This window comes from Schistocerca cancellata, chromosome 1, assembly GCF_023864275.1.
Source record: "Schistocerca cancellata isolate TAMUIC-IGC-003103 chromosome 1, iqSchCanc2.1, whole genome shotgun sequence".
NCBI lineage: Eukaryota > Metazoa > Arthropoda > Insecta > Orthoptera > Acrididae > Schistocerca > Schistocerca cancellata.
The window spans coordinates 493,334,729-493,360,797 of record NC_064626.1 but is presented as its reverse complement, the minus strand read 5'-3'; the positions used below and the strand labels follow the sequence as shown (position 1 = coordinate 493,360,797).

Here is a 26,069-nt window from a genome sequence, read left to right as displayed (position 1 = left end):
ATATTGATGTACTTGAGTTTCATTACCAATAACCTCTCCTAACATCTTTCTGGTACTTATTTTGTCATTTTCAGTATCTGCATTCTTAGCAATTAACAGTTTTCATACCTGTTAATTCATCTTCACTACTTTGAGTCTTCAAAAACTTTATTTAAATGAACAAGTTGTTCAGTAGTTGCAATTTATTTCATTCAGTCTCTTCACTCGAATCCTCATAACCCTGTTTCATCTGCCTATCCAAACTTTTCAATTGTCATAATAATAAACTGTATACAGCCTGCATCAATCCATATTCTTTTTATCATCGACTATACCTGTTTTACTTAAGCCATTATTTTCATTTTGTTTCCTGGTCATCTTCACTGTGATATCAACCTTCAACCCTTGAAACTGTATTAACTTCAGAAATCACAGTACATTTATTATTAGTTAACATATTAACATTTCCCTTCATGGGTGTCTCATTACTCATATTCTCCCTAACAGTGCTCATTTTGCCTTAGTTATTCTATAGCAACAGCCCACAAATCGTAAGTCCTAAAACAGCACAGTAAATTACCACAAAAATCTCATTCAAAGTCCTTATCTTGAATAAAATGCCACTTACCTTCGAAAACAAAGTTGTCATACTCTACAACCTGATAGTAACTTAATGAAATAAATACCAGTCTCACTGCTAGTTAAGTCACTAATATTGTTCTCATTATTAACATTACTTCCCTGGATCGTAAACTCCTTCCCGTATCTTCACTAACATTCATCTTGCCTGCTTTAAAATAGGATTTAAAAGCTCATTACTATTATTGTTATTATTAACGCTTCCTTGGAGGAGAATCTCATTACCTTTTCATTAACTGAAATCATGTTGCCTGAATTGCAACAGCAATTATTTACAAAACACAAAATTTGTAAGACCTAAAATTGCAAGATTAAATCTCATAGAACTGAAAAACTTCCCCTCTTTAATGATTTTGTGAAAGCAACCTCCATTGTCACATAGCTGAAGCAGTGTGTATCAAGCCGATAACACAGGCAGGTCACCATCAATTGCCAGAAGTCTGCAGGTACTGCCTGCCGCACTTGAATTCTCACACACCGTTTGGTAATTACCGCTGATTCCACCACGTTGATGTAGCACAGCCAATTTGATTTTTTGGCAGGCTCACTGTCGGTTGCAGGTAACATGCATTTGCAATTGCCGCACTCTTAGTCGTGCACACCGTCCAATGATTACGTCATCTTTACTCACCCAAATTCACAGGCAATTGACATGCCATTGCCAGATTAATAATGTGGCAATAAACATCCACTCATAGTTCTCGATACCCACAATGTTCCACAACAGACCAATCAATGACTTCTACTGTCATTTATTATCTGTCACTGCTACACATAGTATACAGTAACATTCAACATCACTGTTCATAACAAAATAACCCTCAGTACCAGTTCAAAATCAAAAGTCTCCCCTAGTGTTCAACTTAATCAACTTCACCAAATTAATTATAATTATTCAAATCAGTTCCTACAATGGCCACTATTCAGTGTTCAGTGGCAATTTACCAAGTTCACACATAATATTCACTGTACAGAATGTTTTCTGCCACACCAATTCAGTTTATCTATAGTTTCCAAAGTTCATACATAATGTTCACTGCTTAAATATATCCTACCACTGTCTAACTAATTAACTGGTCTGCTTGTGTCTGTATATGTGCGGATGGATGTGTGTGTGTGTGTGTGTGTGTGTGTGTGTGTGTGTGTGTGAGTGTATACCTGTCCTTTTTTCCCCCTAAGGTAAGTCTTTCCGCTCCCGGGATTGGAATGACTCCTTACCCTCTCCCTTAAAAGCCACATCCTTTCGTCTTTCCCTCTCCTTCCCTCTTTCCTGACGAAGCAACCGTTGGTTGCAAAAGCTTGAATTTTGTGTGTGTGTTTGTTTGTGTGTCTATCAACATGCCAACGCTTTCGTTTGGTAAGTTACATCATCTTTGTTTTTAGATATATAACTAATTAATTAGGGTGAGAAAACAAGTGTTCCTACGATGACATGTTACTGCAGCAGATATGCTTGATTAATAATTAACAATATCTCATAGAATAAAATACTAATTTCAGCACAATATTCCTTAATTAACAAAATTAGGAGATCTTTTTTCTTTCAAAGGGTTTTATTTACAAAAAGTATCACAAAATGTGCTTATATTTTCAGTGTTAACACAACCATGTCAGGACGGAATTACAAGGACGGCATATTTCATAATAATTAGATAGTAATACAAAATGAAAATGTGGTTGAAATGATGTTCTTCAGTGTACTATAACTGTCAGTACTGTATATGTAATATAATCTTTTACACTGGTATAAGCTCCTTATTTGTGCAAACAATTTGGAAATTCTACTGTGAATGATCATCATTACAGTGGAAGATATCAAGAGTCCCAACGGATGTTTTAATTATAACAGCTATGACATGCATGAATTATTTTTTATTTATCTATTTAAGATGTGGTGTTAGTTTGTATAGTTTTGCTCTGAACTAGTATAAACATATTTTACAAGGAATCATTGAACTTAACAACTAATACTTCAATTAATCACAAATACTTATGCACTATATAACAAAATTCTTGTAAGTTTTACATGTCCAGTTGATTGTTAGATGTTATGGCTTAAAACTATGATATGCCCTCCACGTAAGAGTAGTCTGGTATTCCACTTAAATAAAAAAAAAGATACTATAATTAACAAAAGGGACTTTCAAACAAAATTTCACATTTATAAAGTATTAACAAATAATTAAAAACCACCTGAATCTCATGAGACCAAGCACAGGAATAAAGACTGTAAAACAACAAGGTTTGACATTTAAAAATGATTGTTATGAGTAGCATGCATGTACTACATTTTTTATTTTTTTATTTAAAATCAGGCAGTATGTTAACTAATGTTGTTTCTGACCACAGCCTCATAATTTAATTTGTTGTTGTTACGTCCATGTTATACACAAAAAAATCTTGAGCAGATACATTATGAGATCTCAGCTTTGTGCCTATGCAATACAACAGCATCCATTCCTGCTGTGTCTGTTAAAATACGATTTTATAAATTGAGATTATCCTTTCATACATCTGAAATGAAAGTAGACCACAACTGCACTCACAAGCTGTGTGAATAACGGAATGCTATAAGAGCTTTGTTTATAATATTCTCATTAATCATTTCACTTCACACAACTTCTCTGGCACACAATGCCATGCTCACTGCTGTTTTATCAATTCTCTCACTACCATAAATGCATATTCCCTTTAAGTGATTTCAGTACCGGTATCGTGATTTCAACATCACCGGTCATTGAACTATTATAACACGGCCTTCAGCATTAGAGCATCTTCTACAGATAACACTATGCGACAGGTTATTTTCATTTGAAGCTGCCACACAACATTAGTCACTTTCTCATACAGTGATGTGAGGCATCAATGATGCAAAGAACTTTGCAGAAGAGGGTACATATACACTTGTGTAACTGTAAAGAGAGAATACGTTAACTTTCACACTTCAAATTTGGGATTACTCTACAGCGCTTCACTGAAGTACATACTGATATCTCAATATGTCACACTTAAGTAGTGTACATAGACTGCTCCATTAAGTTTCGGGAATGCAGCCGCATGAATTCTGATTCTTCTTCTAATATTTCGGCTGTATACCTTTCAGCCATCTTCAGAGAGAGCCGTACGACTGACGCTCCAGCGCTCGCTCCATCCTTTTAAACTCGCGGACCGCGCCACTGCGCATGCGAGATAAACAAGGCGCCAGTGATGTTGATCGGCGGCAAAGACGTACAATATGCATGAGTTACGTCTGTGGCTGCGCAATCGATCCATGCTGGGAGGTCGATGTATTACTGGGAGCTGAACTGTAGCGACGTCTTTGTAAGTTCAATATTGAAAGTGCCGGATTCCATGATTTATCTAATGTGAAACCGCTGTCTCTATTAATTAAATTCTTCGTTAAGCGGATTTCAATGGCCTCTTTTACTACGGAGTCCCAGAAAGATGAAACAGAAGTCAGAAGTTTGTGGCCGCATGCGCAGTGGCGCGGTCCGCGAGTTTAAAAGGATGGAGCGAGCGCTGGAGTGTCAGTCGTACGGCTCTCTCTGAAGATGGCTGAAAGGTATACAGCCGAAATATTAGAAGAAGAAGCAGAATTCATGCGGCTGCATTCCTGAAACTTAATGGAGCAGTCTTTGCGCCGCGAAAACCTGAAGATTCAGTGTACATAGAGTTTGCAATATGACACTTTAGTAGTTTAAATAGAAGCAGACATAGAAGTGGTGGTGGTGGTGGTGGTGGTGGTGGTGGTGGTGGTGGTGGTAACAGTGTGGTTGGATTGATTTGAGGGAGCAGACCAAACAGTGAGGTCATCGGTCTCATCAGATTAGGGAAGGATGGGGATGGAAGCCGGCCATGCCCTTTCAAAGAAACCATCCCAGCATTTGCCTGAAGCAATTTAAGGAAATCACAGAAAACCTAAATCAGGATGACCACATGCGGCATTGAACTGCTGTCCTCCTGAATGCAAGTCCAGTGTGCTAACCAATGCACCATCTCGCTCGGTGTGGTAGTCGTGGTTGTTGTAGTAGTAGTGGTGGTGGTAGTAGTAGTAAATAAGACACCTAACATATGGGTCATTAAAAAAGAGTACAGCAATCGAAATGCAAATGTTATTCTCATTAGATCACTCAATCAATATGAACCAGCCCTGGAATAAATGTAAATCAAGGTATTAGCTTCACTGAAGGTTGTCACCAAAAGAAGAGTCGAGAACAATATCAGAAATACAAATAATGTTCAAGATAAAGCAGTTATAACATGGATCTGAAATGCAAACTGAAAAGCTACCTTAGACTGTGATTAAATTACAACTGTTGTCCATCTCCAGAATTCCCCTATAGAGTATTTTGTTCAACATAATTTGATCTTATTCATTCTTCAAAAAGTTTTTCCACCTCCTCTTTTCATTGTGGTTCCCAAGAAAGTGAATTTTGAAATCCAGCACTCACTCTGTAGTTTTACTATTTATCATACAACAGCTACTACCAAAGGCAAGTATGCTGCTTTTAATATTATAACCTTCTTCAGTGAAATTTTATACAAAATGTGCACGTTATACAATTAATAACATGAGTGTCCAGGAATGAACCACAGTGAGTCATAGTCTTTTTCAGCACTTTTAAGTAGATTATTTAATTAATCTACACAATATCAGAGTAGAAGAAATTAAATACTCAATCAAAACACTAGCAAGTTTAAACTGTAACCATTTGCAGATGACACTAGTCATATACCATAATAAAAGTATAACCTGGGCAAACTACGAACTGGACTGAAATTTTGCTATTATGAACATATCTGAGATCTGGTACCCTGAGAGTATCTACCCCCTACTTTTTCAAATTCTTTCCCCAACAGTGAGCTTTTTATCACTTATAAAAGCTACATTTACAGATTTGTTTTCCACTTTCCCTGAGAACATAATCAGCTTCAGCTGTTTCCTTCATCCCACAATACAGTACTACCCTCATTATTGGTACACTGTGTTTGGTCAGGTTATACATACTGTATTGGGTGACTCCATTAATATCTAACAAGTGCAGATAAACAAAGGTGAGTTTGTTTACCTGTGTTTTCTTTTAAGTTGTGTGTCACTGTTGAACGTAATTGTGTCTAAAATTACAGTTTTTTATCTTCATAAATATAATACTGCATTTTATCTTATGTAAAAGGAATTGTACAAAATGATATTTTGTGCCTATAAATTACAACAAGCAAAATTCAAACAGCAACAGACAAATTCACAATCTACTTCACAATTTTTCCTCACATGTGACAATCTCTTTCTTTCTTTCATTCTTTCCTACCCCCCGCCCCCGCCCTCCCTCCTTCTTCCAGTTTCAAGCAATACATTTTACTGTTCCACATTCTTTCGAAAAACTTCCATATTAGTAAAAATACAGTTATTTACTTAGCAGATCTGTAAAGTTATTAACAATGAAAACTCTGTCATTGGTAAAAATATTTCTCTTACAGTACCAAATAACTATAATCTTCGACAGATTACATGTCAAAGGCAACAATAACATTTCATTTATAATCAAAATAGAATATTACTCCTCCAAAAATGTTTCCTAAAATGTAAAATATGCATTCAAAGGTTTTCTTAGACACAATGTTTGCTGAACCTCGAATACTACTTTAAAATTAGCACAACTCCGGAGCTAAAAATGAGAGGCGAATTACTGCTGGACGGTATAATGAAGGAAATTTCATTTCCAAATCATTTCTACTGAAGAAATCTGCCAACAGCCAAAATGACAGAAACTGAAGCAAGCACCACAAACAAACTTGAACGAGCTGTGCTTCCACTCAGCTGGAACAGGTTACAAAGAAAAATTAAAATGTGTTGAAATATATTACATCATGATAAATGCATTTGAACGAGGCTTCAATCGACTTACAAACACATAGAAATTGCAACGGTCACCCTGGCAACATTCAGCACACCTCCAATCCTGATACCAGATGTGAGTGCAATATGGCATATTCTTGCTTCTAATCTTTTCACATGCTGACTTTGTTGAGCATCTCTTTGAAACATAATACTGCTTCTGTGCTCCCTGAGACCAGTAAGGAGTACCTAGAGAAAAAGCACATACAAATATCACTAATTCACCTTTATCATGCACAAAGAAAAAAAAAAAACACTCTGAAATTAGTTTAGCAGTTTGATACCTCCTTGACAGCTACTATGCATATCTATCCAACTAGCTTGTCATATGGCTTCATGAGGGTGAGCAGAATATGTCATAGACATTTTATCACAGGAAAATCTGATATGAACATGGGAACTGAAGCTGAGAACTCTACATCAATAGTAATGCTGACCACTAGACTATAGACACACTCATTAGAATTAATGAAAATCAATCTTTTGCTTCTGTATGAGTCCAGTGATTGAAAAAAGTATCGCTCTGAAGTCATAAATTATCATTTGGAGGGTGGTGGAACCTGGCCTTCATGCATTTTAATACTGCGAGTCAACAAATTAATAAAAAGTACAGTTTTATTTTCAAGTTTTATACTTAGAAGTGGTCGGAATGAAGAAGACACTGAAGTAATTCAGAGGCAGGCTTCTACATTTGTTACCAGAAGGTTTGAACAACACATATAAGTTTACCGAGATACTTTGGAAACTCTAATAGCAATCCCTGGAGGGAAGACAACGTTATTTTCAAGAAACACTATTTAAAAAATGTGAAGCTGACTGCGAAACAGTTCTACTGCCACCAACATATATTGTGTGTAAGTACCATGAAGATAAGATACAAGAAATTAGGGCTCATACGGAGGCATACAGGCAGTTGTTTTTCCCTTGCTCTGTTTGCAAGTGGAACAGGCAAGGAAATAACAAGTAGTGGTACAGGATACCCCCCGCTACATACCATGTCGTGGCTTGCGGAGTAGCTGTGTAGATGTAGATATACACTCCTGGAAATTGAAATAAGAACACCGTGAATTCATTGTCCCAGGAAGGGGAAACTTTATTGACACATTCCTGGAGTCAGATACATCACATGATCACACTGACAGAACCACAGGCACATAGACACAGGCAACAGAGCATGCACAATGTCGGCACTAGTACAGTGTATATCCACCTTTCGCAGCAATGCAGGCTGCTATTCTTCCATGGAGACGATCGTAGAGATGCTGGATGTAGTCCTGTGGAACGGCTTGCCATGCCATTTCCACCTGGCGCCTCAGTTGGACCAGCGTTCGTGCTGGAAGTGCAGACCGCATGAGACGACGCTTCATCCAGTCCCAAACATGCTCAATGGGGGACAGATCCGGAGATCTTGCTGGCAAGGGTAGTTGACTTACACCTTCTAGAGCACGTTGGGTGGCACGGGATACATGCGGACGTGCATTGTCCTGTTGGTACAGCAAGTTCCCTTGCCGGTCTAGGAATGGTAGAACGATGGGTTCGATGACGGTTTGGATGTACCGTGCACTAATCAGTGTCCCCTCGACGATCACCAGTGGTGTACGGCCAGTGTAGGAGATCGCTCCCCACACCATGATGCCGGGTGTTGGCCCTGTGTGCCTCGGTCGTATGCAGTCCTGATTGTGGTGCTCACCTGCACGGCGCCAAACACGCATACGACCATCATTGGCACCAAGGCAGAAGCGACTCTCATCGCTGAAGACGACACATCTCCATTCGTCCCTCCATTCATGCCTGTCGCGACACCACTGGAGGCGGGCTGCACGATGTTGGGGCGTGAGCGGAAGACGGCCTAACGGTGTGCGGGACCGCAGCCCAGCTTCATGGAGACGATTGCGAATGGTCCTCGCCGATACCCCAGGAGCAACAGTGTCCCTAATTTGCTGGGAAGTGGCGGTGCGGTCCCCTACGGCACTGCGTAGGATCCTACGGTCTTGGCGTGCATCCGTGCGTCGCTGCGGTCCGGTCCCAGGTCGACGGGCACGTGCACCTTCCGCCGACCACTGGCGACAACATCGATGTACTGTGGAGACCTCACGCCCCACGTGTTGAGCAATTCGGCGGTACGTCCACCCGGCCTCCCGCATGCCCACTATACGCCCTCGCTCAAAGTCCGTCAACTGCACATACGGTTCACGTCCACACTGTCGCGGCATGCTACCAGTGTTAAAGACTGCGATGGAGCTCCGTATGCCATGGCAAACTGGCTGACACTGACGGCGGCGGTGCACAAATGCTGCGCAGCTAGCGCCATTCGACGGCCAACACCGCGGTTCCTGGTGTGTCCGCTGTGCCGTGCGTGTGATCATTGCTTGTACAGCCCTCTCGCAGTGTCCGGAGCAAGTATGGTGGGTCTGACACACCAGTGTCAATGTGTTCTTTTTTCCATTTCCAGGAGTGTAGATGTAGATGTTGATCTCTCAGTTTATAATTATAACAGTCTTCTGAATTTCAGTTCTGAAAATACCAGTGCTACCTGAAGTTCCTGGAATGTACGTGCAGCTGTTGAAGCCTAGGTAGTATGAAAAAAAGCTGCCAGGTGGTACCTCATACAGCCTTTGAGAGTTAGTGGCTCAAGCAGCTTTGCATAAGGTGGTCTCATTTAGTTTTTATGCACATTTTCCCATTCTCATGTGTTGCATGTTTTTGTGAAAATGACAATGGCGGGTGTCTGGAAACAATGTATGTACATAAATTTTAGTTTCAGAGCTGCAAAAACTGCTACATAAACACGACATGTTGAAGCAATCAGTTGTGGAAGACACACAAATAATTCAAAAACTGAGAAGAAAGATTTAATGATGATATGAAACAATTCTTCTGTAGATAAGAACAAACTGGACAGTGACAACTGGTGCACTGACATTGTTGCAACACAGCATATAACAAATCGATGTGGATGGGACAGTACATATCAGTTATTTGAAAATCTAAGAAAGATAGATAGCACCAAAAATGGAATACAAATTGAAGTATTTGATAAAGGTCAAATACATGCAGGTGTTGAATGAACAGAAATGGAGACTCGCTATTTCAAAGATGTTTAGTTTTCTCTAGATGGATCTTGTACATATTTTCTGTTAAGAACGTTCCACAAAAAGGAATATATCAAATAACGATGACAATTTGTATTTTTCCAAGAATAAAATTGTGATTGCTGCAGCTGCATCCAGAGGTAAAAATGAGCTCCATCCTTTGGCTGTGAAGGTTGTTTGTCACGGAAAATCTTGTCTTGTTGCCGAAACTGGCAGTCCAGCTACAGCGGCCATAGACAGTGGTCAAGTGTGTGCGAGTTGTGATTGTGTGAATGTGTGTGTGTTTTCTACTCAGAAGAAGGCCTTTCGGCCGAAAACTTAAATGTATAGCAGTCTTTCCACTGAGCCTGTCTGCAACTCAGTGACTCGTCTATATGGTGAGTATCAATCTAACCTTTTCATAGTATTGTTGTTATTCCATCTTGGACTTTCCTTTGTTTGTTTTTAATAGCATTCTTGAATATTCAATGCACACATAAATAGGTGCACTCTCCGTCCAGGGGATCAGTCTTTTTTCTGGCTGTACGTTGGGGTCAGTAATAAAAGTGCTTTCAGTTCTAAGCTTTGTACTCAACTGACAACCCTGGCTTTGGCTTGAGACTTGATTGTGGTTTCAATGCGATGCTGTTTGGTGGAGATGCCACATACTTCACAATGTTTCCATCTCCGGGCTCCAATTAGGCAACATAAAAACCATCACCTGTGTCGACAGTAACCAGTACACAAGCAGTAAATTGTTCCCAAGATTTATATATTAACATGAAACACATGAATTCCAATGCAGCAATAACTCAACTGCACATCAAGCATTCATCAGTGTTTTCTGGAGATGCTGGTCAGGGCCTGTTGAACTGATTGAAAGGATTCAACTGAGGTTCCAAATACAGTATGTGGGATAATAAGATGTGTTTGGCAAATATACACTTTTACATGGATGGTACAGCTCAGCAATGGTTCAAGAACAATAAATAGAAACTCAAAAGCTGGAACAAATTCCAGGCTGAACTGAAGATAACATTTGGTGACAGTCATCAACATTCACATCTATAGCTATACACTGCAAACCACAGTGAAATGCATGGCAGAGGGTACATCCCACTGTACCAGTTGTTAGGGTTTCTTCCTGTTCCAGCCACCTACAGAGTGCAGGAAGATTGATTCTTTAAATGCCTCTGTGTGTACCGTATTTAATGTAATCATATACTTGTAACCCCTATATGAGTGATAAGGAGGGAGTTGTAGTATATTCCTAGAATTATCATTTAAAGCTAGTTCTTGAACTTTGTAAGCAGGTTTTCTTCAGAAAATTTACGTCTATTTTCAAGAGACTCCCAGTTCATTTTCTTCAGTATCTCTGTGACACTCATCTGTGGGTCAAACAAACCTGTGACCATCTGTGCTGCCCTTCTCTGTATACATCCCATATTCCCTGTTAGTCCTATTTGGTACAAATCCAACACACATCAGCAATATTCTAGAATGGTTTTCAAGACAGATTTGTAATCAATCTACTTCGTAGTCCAGTTGCATTTCCGCAGTATTCTACCTATAAAACCAAAGTCCACCGCCTGCTTTGCCAATGACTGGGCCTATGTGATCATTCCATTTCATATACCTACAAAATGTTATACTCATATATTTGTATGACTTAGCCAATTCCAACTATGACTCATTCATGTTATACCGTATTTACTCGAATCTAAGCCGCACTTTTTTTCCAGTTTTTGTAATCCAAAAAACCGCCTGCGGCTTAGAATCGAGTGCAAAGCAAGCTGAAGTTCTGAAAAATGTTGATAGGTGCCGCCACAACTAACTTCTGCCGTCGAATATATGTAGCGCTACACAGGCATCCTTTGTAGACACAAAGATAAATACTGGCGCCAAAACCTCTGCGTCAATAAATAAAATTAAAAAAAAAAATAATTGGAAGACGAGCTTTTTTTCTCCGCCCGAGTTTCGACCACTGCATTTTCATACATTATCCAACGAAGTAAATACAAATTCCGTATTGTTCATCTTCGAATTTCAATGTACTACGAAAATCCGACTGGTAATACTGGGATTTTTGTCAATATGGCCAACTCTACGTTCTGAATTTTTTCTTACCTGTGAGAAGAGATGGTTGCTAATAGGAACCTGATGAAATGTGAATCACATGCAGTATTCTCTTCACCATAAGAATAATACGAATATAAACATTTTGCCATGTATTCTTTCGTGTTTGCTTCTATCTCATTTAAATCCTGTCTGCCAAATAAACTACGAAACTAGAGTGAGACAACAGCAAACGCGGCAGAATATACGTATCGTGTCATGTTTATATTCGTATTACTCTTATGCCTAATAGTGATATAGTCAGAAATGAAGCACGGCAACTGACTAGATTTTTAAATCTAAGATGACTAATTTCTGTGCAGAATTTGATGTACTAAAGAAGCGGCCGCAAAGATTTTCAAACGGAGAAAAATTTTCGCCAAACTCTCATTCAGAACATGTTCTATCATACGCAGTCTATTATTTGGTTCGTGTTGATCATTATCAAAGAAAGCAGCAGTGTAAGTAACAACAAATAGCAGTCTCTTGCCATTGTTCGCTAATGAGACGATTCCTCTCTTTTTTTTAATTGTAGGCTGCGGTAGCGCGCACAAAAGCAAGCCATGCCGCGAGCAGCGACAGGCCGTAAACACGCACTATCAGAATGCGACAAACAAAGCATGACACAGTATAGTAATGCATTTTCAGCTTGGAGTGACTGACGTAAACACCTATAACATAGAAAACGGCACTTATCAGATCAAAGCAAAATAAGCAATCGATTCAAACCAGACGAAGCACGTGAAAAAGGAAGGTATCCGTATAAATACGGACGGAGCGCCTGACGCATAGCAATGGCTACCTGGTAAAGCTTAACTGCTAAGCTTTCGACTCGAACCAAACTACTGTAGCTGTATCGTCATTCATTCGACCTAAATTGTGTCTCATATTACAATGGACCAACTTTGTTTTGATTTGGAGGTGCGGCCTAAAACTTTTCTCTCCCCTTGAATTTCGAGTCTCAAATTTCAGGCGCGGCTTAGATTTGGGAATTTTTTTTTCGAGTCTCATTTTTCAGGTGCGGCTTAGATTCGAGTGCGGCTTACATTTGAGTAAATACGGTAGTCCTATGATATTACAATTTTTTGTTTTGGGAAGTGCACAGTGTTACATTCTGAACATTTAAAGCACGCTGTAATCTCTACACCACTCTGAAATCCTGTCAAGATCCGACTGAACATTTACGCAACTTTGCTCAGACTGAACTTCATTACAGATAACTGCATCATTTACAAAAAGTCTGAGGTTATTATTAATATTGTCTACATGGTCATTAATATACAACATGAACAGCATAGGTCCCAACACACTTCCCTTGGGCACCACTTCTAAAACTGACAATGACTATCCATCCAAGATAACATGCTTTCCTACCAAAAAATCCTCAATCCATTCATAAATTTCACGTAATACTCCATACGATCAAACTAGACAATAAGCTCAAGTGTTATACTGAGTCAAATTTTTTCAGAGACGAAGAAATACTGCATCTACATAACTGCCTTGATTAAAATCTTTCAGAACATCATGAGATAAGTGTGAAGAGTGGGGCTTCACATGATCAATGTTTTTGGAATCCATGCTGGCTGGCATAAAGAAGGTCATTCTGTTCGAGATACCTCATTTTGTTTGAGCTCAGAATACGTTATAAGATTCTACACGAAACTGATGTCCAGGATGTGGGACAGCAGTTTTGTGGATCACTTCTGGTTTTCTTTTGGAAAGAAACGTTTGTTACCTTCAGTTTCAGTTCCTGTCTCATTTGCTAGGGATTGCATAGCTAATTTGACAATATCCTGCTATAGTAGTCACTGGAGGCTTCATGCATTGCTTTCTTGACAGAAAAATGCCTTTCATTCAACATCTCTCTCTCTCTCTCTCTCTCTCTCTCTCTCTAGTTCTATGCTCTCATTTTACATCTATTATCTATGATCTCAGTTTCTTTGGAAATTCGTTTATAGTGATAATATACCATGGAGGGTCCCTCCAGTTATGAGCTTTTCTACTCGGTACTTATCAAACCAATGCAAGGTCAATTATTCTTTTGGACTTGAGTAACAATTCCTCTACATGCTCCTACCCTGTACTGAAAGTTTCAAGGTCCTCATTGAGATATGACACTCTCTCCACATCACATTGTGGTCACTGACACTAGTTTCAATATGCGTATCCTCAATAAGGTCAGGTCAATTTGTTGCCATTCCAGCCAACACATTTCTATCATAAGCTGGTTTCCAAACTGTCTGCTCTAAGTAATTTTCAGAGAAGACTTTTACTAATGTCTCACAATATATCTTGGCATGCCCACCACTAACAAAATTGCAAGTTTTCCAATCGATTATCAGATGATTACATTCTCCACCAATGATTACATTATGACTAGCGAACTTACATACAAGAAAGCTGAGACTCTCTCTAAAGTTTTTGGTTACACCAGGAGATGAGTCTAGTGGGCAATAACAAGATCCAGTTACCATTTTATGCCCAACCCCGATACCAAATCTTGCCCAAACAATCTTGCATGTGGCTTCAGTTTCTATCTCAGAGGATTTGACTTTCTTGTCTACTGTGACAAATAGACCATCTCCATTTCCCATAATCTGTCCTTTTCAGAACACTTAAATTTCTCGAAAAATCTCACTGGTATCTATTTCAGGTTTCAACCAGCTTTCTGTACCTCAGCTAAGTCCACGTAGCAGAATAATAATTGAAGAATGGGACCCAACATCATGGAGAAATGACAGTTATAAATGTACATTATGTTTTGCCCCTTAGCAACACTATGAACACAAATATGACAGAAGCTGACAAAATTTCACACTGATTAAAGAAGTCACGGAAGACATGTAGCAAACTCTCCTGGTAAATGATGTCAAGGCAACAGAAGAATTCATCAAGTGGTGCCAGCACATCGAGAATATGCAACAGAAAAAGTCAGACAAAACAGGTATGACTGGCTCCCGAATGTGGTCCCTATGTCAGTTGTGGAAGATAACCAAACCTCGCTTCTCTCATATCCCAGATCGTAAGAAGAGAGATACAGCAGTGTATGCTAGCCAGAAATGTCACACTGATTGCACAAGAGATAGCAGCCATGTATGTCAACCCATTACGCCAAGAGGTAATACACAATGTTGCAGAAGATGTGTATCAATCTTTGGCATCTATCTCCACCACCAGTTAAGCACACCATGAGGAATGACTTGGACTTACACCACTGCCATCAAATGACAACCCAGCTTCTGACCAATTTAGGTACAACCAACTCCTCCACCAAGTAAAACGCCCACAGAGAAACAGATATTTGGAGGGCGGAGGACAACACAACTGTCTGTTTTCAGTGTGAAGGGCCTGGATACATTGTGTGCTATTCTAGAGAAAGATGCCACAAACCTCATCCAACACAACAGTCCTATTCATGCCAGTCAACTGTGGACAACTATAGTTGATCTGTGATGTGAAGCTCATCATCATATCCTGGATTAAGTTGCTCCACAATATGCCATAGCCATCGCCATCGCCATCGCCCTCTGCCACACAGTGGTGCAAGCAGCTTGCCTCGCCACCAAATTCAGGAAACCTAAGCGAAGAGACCATATATGGAGGTGAGGCCACCACAGATGAAAATCCTCCATGGGCAACAGCTACCAAAATGACAGCAAATCTCACTGACACCATCATCGGTGGCCAATCAGTCCGGACACTAGTTGATTCAAGGTCTTCTTTTTCTGTAATGCTGAATGCTTAATGTCACCAGAAGAAGAAGATTTTTCCATTATATGAAAGCAACTGTGCTGAAGGTCGCAATTGGGAGATACATCTAGCCAATAGAGACATGTATTGCAAGAATAACTATCAGTGACTGAACACAGTCCTTCAAACTTGTCATATTAACAGAATGTAGTCATGATGTTATTCTTGGATGTGACTTCTTGCAGGCATCACAAGGAATCACAAACTGGGGAAGGTCAGAGCCCCAAAATGACAAAACTATTCCAACAAACACATACAACAAAGCTTGTTCCAAGCAGTTGTTTGCCTTTGAAGAATCTGTTATCCCATCATCATCAATCAAACGAGTTCCAGTTATCCACTGAGATGTACATTTCAACTGTAAAGCTTCTGATGCCTGCAAAAAACTACTCAGCTCACAAAAGAAACCTATATGCCAGCAATGATTGTAAGTGTTGTGCATGACGAAGGAGAACTTTGGACCACTAATCGTCAAGAGCAGTCACAACTCATCCCTAAAGTTGTAAGTGTAAAGACATCCAAGCCAGTCCAGGGAGGACATCTTACAAGGGAATGGTCCAATAAGACAGGTCGAAACCTACCCCGAAATTTTTTACACAGGAAGAAGACAACAAAAGAAATGTACTGTCAAAACTTTAGCTGCTAAAAGGCACTGCAAGCATTTTGTAAAAAATGTTGAAGTTACACACTTTTGCCGCACGAAGAACAGCTTATAACAGTGATTTGTACAGCCTGCCCACCTAGCATGCAACTCGGTGAATCACTCACGCTGCGCCACATAGCGGAATTATCCAGAGTTCACAGACACCAGTTTTAAGCACCTAAAGCCTGGTTTCCAATGGAGCAAATGGAAGCGAACACAAGCAAATGAGCATTCGCACAGAATTCACTACCATTCACTTGTATATGGGTAGAACTGTTTATAATAGAGGGAACAGAAAAGAACAAGAGGTAGCAAACATGCCTATGAATGCTGTGTTGTTAGTTTATGGAGCTAATATTCGGTAGGATACAACTCTACTGTCAGAGCCATAACGTGAAACTTTGCTATTCAGGGAGGGTTATTTTGCATCGCGAGCGCACTGTTCTTGATGAAGTATGCAAAATGGCATGGGGAAGGAAGAATTTAAATGTCTCAGTTTGTATGGAAGCATGATACGCATGGAGATCATGCACTTTACACGGAATTGCACCTCCATCTCTCCTTAGTATCGGTCCAAACTTTTCCTTGTACATCGGCTGCCATTTTTCCATGGCTTCTCATTACCATTCGGGGAAATTTTTAAGCAGAACACTAATTACCGATGTTGAGCATCATCTCAAGCCGTGACACAGCCACTGTTTCCACTACACATGTAAGGTCTAATGGTCATATTCGTCTTCTTCTTCTTCTTCTTCTTCTTCTCTCTCTCTCTCTCTCTCTCTCTCTCTCCTAAAACAAAAATGGTCCGGTGGCAAAGTGTGCGCTTCATGATCCAGAGAGCACGTGATCAAATCCCGATCAGACCACAACTTTTTCATTATGATTTTTAACCGAGCATTCACTTCTCACAGATGTTGGAGTGGTCACGAAAGACATGTGGTTCGGATTTCATGTTAAACTACAGGTCTCCATTTTCCGATTAGGTAACTGGGGAAGGTTAGGGATGTGTAAGTAGCTGCAGTGGCGTCCAGTTGAAAGACCTGCAAGAGGCCTACCGGGTACACCAGACAGAATTCTCTTTTGCTCGTGCTTGTTAGCTTGTTTGCTCCAGTGAAAACCTGGCTTAAACTATACAAACATTTTTTTGAATAACTTCATATTGACAGTTCAATTCTTGCACATGTAATTCTGATAAAAGTGGCTAGCAGAGGAAATAAAATCATAACAGTGTTTGATGTCCCAGATGGCTTCCGTCAATAAGGACTTATAATTTGTTGAAATGAAATGCCTTGCAGTACAACATTTTATAACAATTCCTGTAGGTCATTCCTTATAATAATGTTGTACATTTGACTATCAGTGAAACAGATCTTTGTTTATTCCCTGTAGTCATCCTAAAAATACAAGTGTCTACTGAATGACAAAAACAAAACATTTTTCTTGCACCAGGCACACTGGACAAAGGAAAAATTAATGCAGTCACGCACTTCGCAGTAACCACTAGTTTCATTTAGACAGAACTGAAAGGGAGTCAGAAATGGTCCCGGCCATTGTTCTGCATATTGCACTGCTTACCAGGCATACTTGGATCAAATTTGTAAAACATGGCGAGGAAAACTGGTAATGCACTAATGACTGGAGCTTAAGAATACTGTTGCGCTGATAAATCTGAAATGAGAGACACGTATTGGAAATGTTGTTGTCTGATAATTTCCTGAAAAATGCTCTCCACTGTCAAAAAAATTCTTTATCAAGAGATTGAACTGCACTAGTAGTTCCAGGCGGAATCCACATTACATCTATAGATTTTTCTTCGTCGTCCACAATAAGAGAGGCGTCGTTATGTCCAGACCATGAATCCAACAAAAGAAACTAATTAGTTTCCACAGCTGGTAGGAATATGTTTTGAATGAAATGTTGAAAATTATTCTTTCCCATTTTTCCAGATCTCGATACGTTGATTACAAGATTTTTGCAACTAAACAGTCCATTTTTAATTTTTGGGTCTAATTTGCCTTGCGGTTCTTAAAGACAAATATTCAGCTGTGTAAACAGTAAATCACTCATACTTATCACTGGCATTAACATATATGAATGTGTCACTGCATTCACTGATTGGACAACCAACTCCATCTTTTTTTCACCCTGAAATGATAAAGTGTGGTGTGCAAGCAACTCTTTCATGGAAACTGACTGATCAGCATTATAAACAGCACCCGGTGATAAAAGCAAGTTTCACCTTTACGTCAGCTGTGAATTTCTCTATAGCACTGTCTATCATGGCAGCTGCTGTACACATTTGCGTGATGTTAACTTGGTAATTTTGTGACCTCCTACTCTGTACAATTTCTTGAACCTGCATAGCCAGGTCAACAAGCCTGGAAATTAGCAATATTCATGTCAGATGCAGTTTGGAGGGCCCAGTCTCATATATCTCCATCGGTAATGGTGCATAGCCTCTAACAAGCAGTTCTAAATCTTCTGAACAGTTTTTCATTCAGATGGTTTCAGGTTTCCATTTGGCGCATATTTCTTACTTCATGTAATTCATTCTTCCATTTTTACAGTTCACACTCTGATTTTACGAAACAAAAACACCTTTGCACAGCGCGTAACTTCAAGTGTTTTTTCGTCCTTTGTTTAACCAATATTTCACTGCCTTTTCTTTGTCGCTGAAAGCTGTTGCAGTACGTGCTTTTTTAGGCTTGGAAGGTATTCTTCTTCAGAAGTGTTACTGGCACAACTGACATCGTCCGAACCACAATTCATGGAATCATCAGAGTTATTTCCTATTTCTTATAACATATCCACAATATCAAATGAAATGTTAATATCATTTGAATGAATATGAAGGAAATCGAGTAACAAATGGCACATATGTATGTCTTCAGGAGAAGTAGGTGATTTTGGCTGGAAACAATGTTCTTCAGATTTCATCATTGTTAAATTGAGAATGTTAATTGGATTCCACATTACTGTAAAACTGGAAGATAAAAAAAGGTGCTATTAGCAGGCATGCCTTATGAAAGCACAATAAATATTAATTCAGCTTTATCTGTAGTGACAATGCTTACCAATACTGCAAAAAGCAACTGATAATTTGTAACAGATGTTACTTAAGAGGCTGAGAGAATAATAACAATGTACTGCAGTGTCAGAGAAACTGTCAACGAATCGTAACCTGAGACATCCTTTACAAATTACAATCGGGTTGTGTTGTGTTTCCTGTTTACAAATGTACCATCAACCTCGGCTGAGTGTGTGCCTAGTTGCACATGCACAATTGCCACAGCGCCATCAGGGCTGTACATTTCTACCGCCACCTGGCGCACTATGAATTTGGCAATTTTCACTTTTTTTTTATACTTGCAGTGCCTCTTAGCAGCTAAAATTTTGACGGTGCATTTCTTTCATTGTATTCTTCCTGTGTAAAAATTTCAGGGTAGCTTTCGATATGTCTTATTGGACCATTCCTTTGTTAGTGTCACTGATGAAAAATCATGCTCTGCTACCAATACAGACAACGCCAGGGAGAAAGGTATTATCAAACTGCTAATAGGATATGGATTGACTGAGGAACAAGCCAGTGAAGTGATTATGTGTCAATTTTCAAATGCTTTCAAATATGGAGTAGAGAAAAGACAGACCAAGTGATCCATGATAAAACACTGGGACCATCCACCAATTAGCCAGCATTCGTAGTGCGTGTCACCAGCTGAACAACAGATAATCCGGGAGGAAGTGGAGAAGATGCTGTATGTGACATCAGTGAACCTTCAGAAAGTTCTTGGTCCTCTACGAAGATCCTTGTGAAAAAGAAAAACAGCACGTGGCATTACTGTGTCAACTACCACTGACTGAACAAAATCAGAAAGATATCAATCCAGTGCTGTGCATTGATGACACCATGGACTGTTAAAAGGAGCAAAGTATTTCTCAACTATGGGCATGCAATCAGGCTGCCAGCAAATTGAGGCTGATGAGGATGATAGAGAAAACAACTGTAATCATAACTATTGACACTTGTAAGTTCAGTGTTATGCTGTGTGGACTATGTAAGGCTCCAGGCGCCTTTGAATGTATGATGGACAACGTGCTTTGACACCATAAATGGACAATATGTCTTTGCTATTGCATGACGTTGTTTTCTTACAGACATCCTAAGAACATCTAAGCCTCCTGACAACAGTGTTGAAGTGTGTTCATACTGTGAGTCTCTGCCTGAATCCAAAAAGTACCTCTTCGTCAGCCAAGAAATAAAAATCTTGAGGCACCTAGTGAGGGGTGATGAAATCCATCCATATCCAGAGAAAATAAGAGCAATTACAATTTTCCAATGCCTTAGCACATTCATCATGTGAGAAGTTTTCTTGGATGTACTCATACTACCAGTGGTACATAAACAACTTCTGTAGCAAGATATGTTTCTTGTAAGAACTATTGCAGGGAGATGCCAAATTTTCCTGGAATGAGGTGCAAGAAAGATCTTTCCTTGTCCTTATGGATAGTTCTAACATTGTACAATGAGAATGCCAAGACAAAACTTGACACAAAGCTAGCAGCTTTGGGATAGAGGCAGTTCTAAAACAAATTTAGGAAGTCCTGAAAAGGCAACAGCTCAAACTTCCAGAGTATTCCCCAAGTACAATTAAGAAACGCTGCCTTGTGGTTGTCTATCATCACCAAGTTGCAACCACATTTAATTGGTAAACCATCCATCATTGTGACACATCACCATTCTCTACACTGGCTGACTACCCTGAAGGACCCGTCAGGTCGACTAGCAAGATGAGCACTGAAGCTCCAGGTAAATGACATTGCAATGGAATACAAAAACGGTTGCAAGCATAAGGAAACTGACTGCCCTTCAGGCAATCCTTTGGCAGATCACAGTAGTGTGGACAATATTTCTGTCAAGCTACATTAAATGACATTGCTGCTGAACTGAGGGAAGATCCAGCATTACTGAAAACCATATAAATCTTTAAGGATGAGGAACTGACCAAAAGGAGGATTCCAGTTAATGAATGGAACATTATACATCTGCTGGTGAGGAAATGTTTGCTTGTTACAGCTCATCTGCAGCCAGCTTTCCTGAAGTATATCCATGACATTCCAATATCTAGTCACCTGGGATTCTTGAAGATTCCAGATCGAATCAGACACAGGTATCACTGGCCTGGTCTCTAGTGATCCATTAAAACACTATGTGAGCCACTACAATGACAGGGCACATGCTCTGAGGCACCTAGTACCAATCCCGCCCTTGGCAGCACCATTCTACTGAATTAGAATTGACTTCTTGGGGACTTTCCTGAAGTCGACAAATTGGAATCGATGGATAGCAGCCTAAACTGTCTACCTCACTTGTTATGCTGTCACCAAAGCTGTATTGACTCCTGAAGCTACAGAAAATCCTAAGTTCCTTGTACAAGACGTCATTTTTGAAACATTGAGCATTCCATGCGATGATCTCTGATAATGAAAATGTTTTCCATTCATGACAAATATCGAAAATAATTTCAGATTGCAACATCACCCACAGGATGACAACTGCCTCCCAGCCACAGATGAATGGCCTCACGGAATGCTTTAATAAGATATTGACAGACATACTCTCAATGTACGTTAAACACAAAGACTGGGATGCAATATTGTCAGTCCTGACATTCACTTATAAACACGATGGAGTAAGACCCTACAGACTTCACTCTGTCCTTCCTGCTCCACAATCACGAAGCTGAGGCAACAATGGATACACTGTTCCTGTTTCATCCAGATGATACTCAGAATGACAACATTAAAGCCTCATCACCAGGACCAAAGAAGCAAGGCAACTGGCTTGTGTACAGACCTTGGATGCCCAGGAGAAAGACTGAGAACACTATAAGGTCCATCACTTGCCAGTGAGACACAGTTGGAGTCTTGGTATGGATTTTTTAGCCTGTATGGAAAGTAGGACTCTGAGCTACATCTCATCCTTTGACACTTGTCAGATGTCATTTACGAAGTCTAAGATTACAAGCCTTCATCAAGATGACAAAGTGCTGAGACATTGTCAATGTCCTCCATATGATGCCCTACTACAGTCCAAATGCAGACTGCAATGGAAAGTTCAAGGAAACTCAAGGCCCACTGTACTGACAGAAGCTTCAACAGGAAGGGCTACCATTGATGATCATTCTACTGGAGAGGATGTACCAACATGACCAGAACACGAGGATCCACCAGGGCTGCCATTGAGAGGACCGTCAACACGATCCAGATCTAAAGTGCTACTGTTGGTTCCAATGAGGGCATCTGAAACAGCAGGTCACTGGTCCTGGACAGGAAGCTATGCTGCAAGCTCTGGTGCCATTAGTGTGGAGTAGTGGTCAGCGTCACTGGATGATGTACTGTGGGTCTGGTTCGAAGTCGACTGCCCGTAATTATTTATTATTTCATATTTATCATTTCTGGAAGGTGTCTGAAAGTTTTATGCTTGTTATGTTTGTATATTTGGAAGGTTCAGTAGTTGTACAAATACTAGAAATTAGGCACACATATATAAGTGCACTCTCCTTCCAGAGATCTGGTCGGTTCTGTTCTGGCTGGACACCGGTATCAGTAATAAATGTGTTTTCATCGTTAAGTGTTGTATTTCACTGACGACCCTGCCTTCAGATATAGACTTGATTGTTGTTTCAATGGGACAATATTAACTCCTCTTTCATCTACACCACCTTACTGGGTCATTCCACATCAGTTCAACCAGGGGCTCCAGCTCATAGTCTCAGATTTGACTGAAATTCAGTACACAAAATCTACCATGTGTGGAACACTTGTGTGCAAAGTATTAGTTTCCCCTGCCAATTAGTTCCAGAATTATGACTTGTGAAAGAAGGTGGCGTGACCCGGAAATTGCAACCCGCATCTGGCAATCTATCTTCAGACCCAACTTCAGGTCTTAATAACTTTGGAACTATTCCACACAGTCCAGTGAAATTTTTACAACCCAGTAACATCAATTTAGAGAACACACTCTGTGAATCAAAACACCAACAACATATTTCTGAGGGAAAATAAAAAATTCCAAAAGTGATTAAAAAAATGTAATATGTTAAAAGGTACATATTGTAGGTGGCCTCTATACCAAATATAATTCACTCAAAAAGGGTATAAATTTTTTTGTGGTAAGCTTAATGTGGCCTAAACACGCACAGAACTCATCATGCCCATATCACTCACAAAAACTGAGTTACATGCACACGAAAATACAAAAATTTGAAAAATTACCTGAAAAACATGGATTTTTGAAGTGTGGTAGCACAAAAGGGACAAGTGGTATCCAAGCCAAATTTCATACACTGCATAAGTAGACCATAATGATATATATCTCAAAATTTCAACATGTTATTGCAGGACATTTGTGTACAATGGAAGTTGACAGATGTATTTGGTGATGTGGCCATTGTTCCACAACACAATTTTGTAAAAACATATCGTAAACTGTTCTGCCTCTTCTTATCCTCTCCCACAACTGTTTAACCACTAAGCAACAACATATAGATGGATTAACACGACCTATCATTAATGTTTACTGCACCTTAAGTGCTAAAAACCAGTCGACTGTGCTTTGAACAGAAGTTCTCCCACACTTTAGCTACTGTACTCTCTACATGGAGTGGCAAATTGTACTGTCTTCCTGACACTGTGGTAGGCACTGGAACTGTCATAAGAATATGTTCAAAAGGAATCCAACATCTGTCTGCCAAATGTGGCCAATGAAATGATCTTGCTGGTCCTGCTGGTGCCATGAAGTTCACAAATACATAACCTTCTGCTTCACAGCACTCTGCAACACATCCTAAGTACCATTTGTCATCATAAACAGTAATAACATAGCAACCTGGTTGTATGTTGCTGCTTTTGCTTCTGAATCCTGAGTCAGACACACTGTGAAGACACATGTTGCGCATGAACCTATAGTTATAACCAGACAGTCTGCTCATCTGCACATTGTCAGAGTCCGCTGGAGAGAAGTGATGATGGCTCCTTGTGCCCGCAACAGTTTTAATGTGTTCTAGTCTGCTTTTTAGCAACTCTTTGACAGATTTCACCTCATCTTTTGAAACATAGAATGACTGTATGCCAGAGATATTTTTCTGTATCCAGGTAAATAACTGAAGAGGTGTTAGAATGTGACCTTCTGTAGGGTGCTGCAGACTAGCTCGTGATGCCATGAGCTTAATGGTAGCACCAGTACCATCACATACATTTTTACCATGACTTGTTGCGAAAAAATTCCATTCTGCGTGAATCTGAAAATCATGGTAATGCATGCATAAATTTTTGAGATTTTTACAGTTTTTGAACTGACTAGCTGCCCCATCACTGAAGTATTTCGCAAAATGTATGTGAGGCAGCTTGTTTTTCACATATGCCATGACAGTGTGAATGTGGGCATGAACTGTAATGGCATCATGAATTAAACAGTCACTAAAAACGCACAGGTTCATGACAGACACATCACATGATTTACCTCTATAGTAAATCGCAAATGCCTGGAGAGTTGCTTGGCTGTTGTCCCATTGATGTCCTTGGATGGCATCTTGAACTATAAATACATAATTTTCAGAAAAGTCTAGTATTACTATAACTTAAAAAAACTGGAGATAAGCTGATTGTGTTGTTGCTGTGAAGCTGTGTGTGGTCAGTTTGTCCGTTTTTTGACAACACATTTCAACAAAATCTTCCACTGTACTTTGCTTTGTTTCAAGACTTGTGCGATCCATGTGTGTCCATTGTTTATAAAAAACTAGTTCATCATCCATAAGGAGTTCACCATACAGTTTGTTATACATGTGTTCTGCAAGATTTGCCTTGCCAGGACACTTTTCACACCTGTGTATCATGCACTGGTAGGAACTGATGTCACACTCTAGCAGTTTAATTGCACCTTTGTAATCCAGACCAAAATCCTTTATAGCAGCAAACATCAGCTTAGCATTTTGATGGGTCTCACATACACAAACATTGTGTGTGCTCCTTGCACTTACAGGCACAACCCATTTTGGCCGAAGATTGAAAAAAGATGATAAACCTACTTTGGTATTGGGATACTTTTCCTTGAATTCTACATATAGTTCTGATATGTTGCATAGCAACAGTCTTTTTTGCATCTGTACATGTACATTTCGCATTTTCACCGTTACATAGTCTTTTTTTCCAGGCATTATTCGGCTGTAGTCATTATTCTCATAAAACTCCGACACTAGCACCTTTATTTCTGAACTCAATTGCTTACCCTGGGCCTGCTGAAGTTGTGGAAGCACTCCTTGGGTTGCTTTTATTTTCCTAGCTTGCTTTACCATATATGTAGAAACAATGAATTCCTTTGCCGTTTAGTCAATAGACCAGCTGGAAGGTGCAAAGGTAAGAATAGCTACTTTTTTCTGGCATGTGGATATGGCACATATTTCTTTCAAATCATGCACAATTTTGTCCAAATCAGAGCATTTCTGGCATGATTTCTGTTCCTTTGGAGCAGATAGTTCTTCCTCTTCCACAATTGGTGTGTCAGCTATTTTGTGTTTTAATTCCATTTGAGCTTCTTGTAGTTTTCTTCTACCATAGCTGGGCCGTCTCTTTTCCCAACTTTGTGTGTCTTCATTGGAGACAAACCAAGAGCAGTCACTGAAGTATTTAATTGCTCATCCGCTGTGGTTGTAGGCAGCTGATACTCTTTGTCACTGTCATGTAAATTATCAGAATATTCTACATTTTTTAGCAGTGTAACACACCTGGAACATAACTTTTGTCCTGGTTTCATGTTAAGTCCCATGCAATGATTCAGTTTCAATACTGATTTTATATCAATTTCTCTGAGGCTACACATCACTGTCTTCTTATGAATCTGAAATGGATCAAAACAACTTCTTCGTAGGAAGGAATACTTATCCAGAAACACTTTCATATGATGATAACAAACGCT

General features: G+C 39.7%; 1 protein-coding gene across 1 annotated transcript in view; it reads right to left on the bottom strand.

Moving 5' to 3' along the window:
* Positions 1–4,162: 4,162 nt before the first annotated feature.
* Positions 4,163–26,069, bottom strand: part of LOC126178005 (uncharacterized) — a 41,280-nt gene continuing 19,373 nt past the window's right edge. Inside the window, exons 3-4 of the mRNA XM_049924497.1 lie at positions 6,525–6,703; positions 4,163–6,436 (exon numbers count right to left, since the gene is read on the bottom strand). Coding sequence (XP_049780454.1) covers positions 6,350–6,436; positions 6,525–6,703 — 266 coding nt within the window. The 3' untranslated portion in view covers positions 4,163–6,349. The remainder of the gene's footprint in view (positions 6,437–6,524; positions 6,704–26,069) is intronic.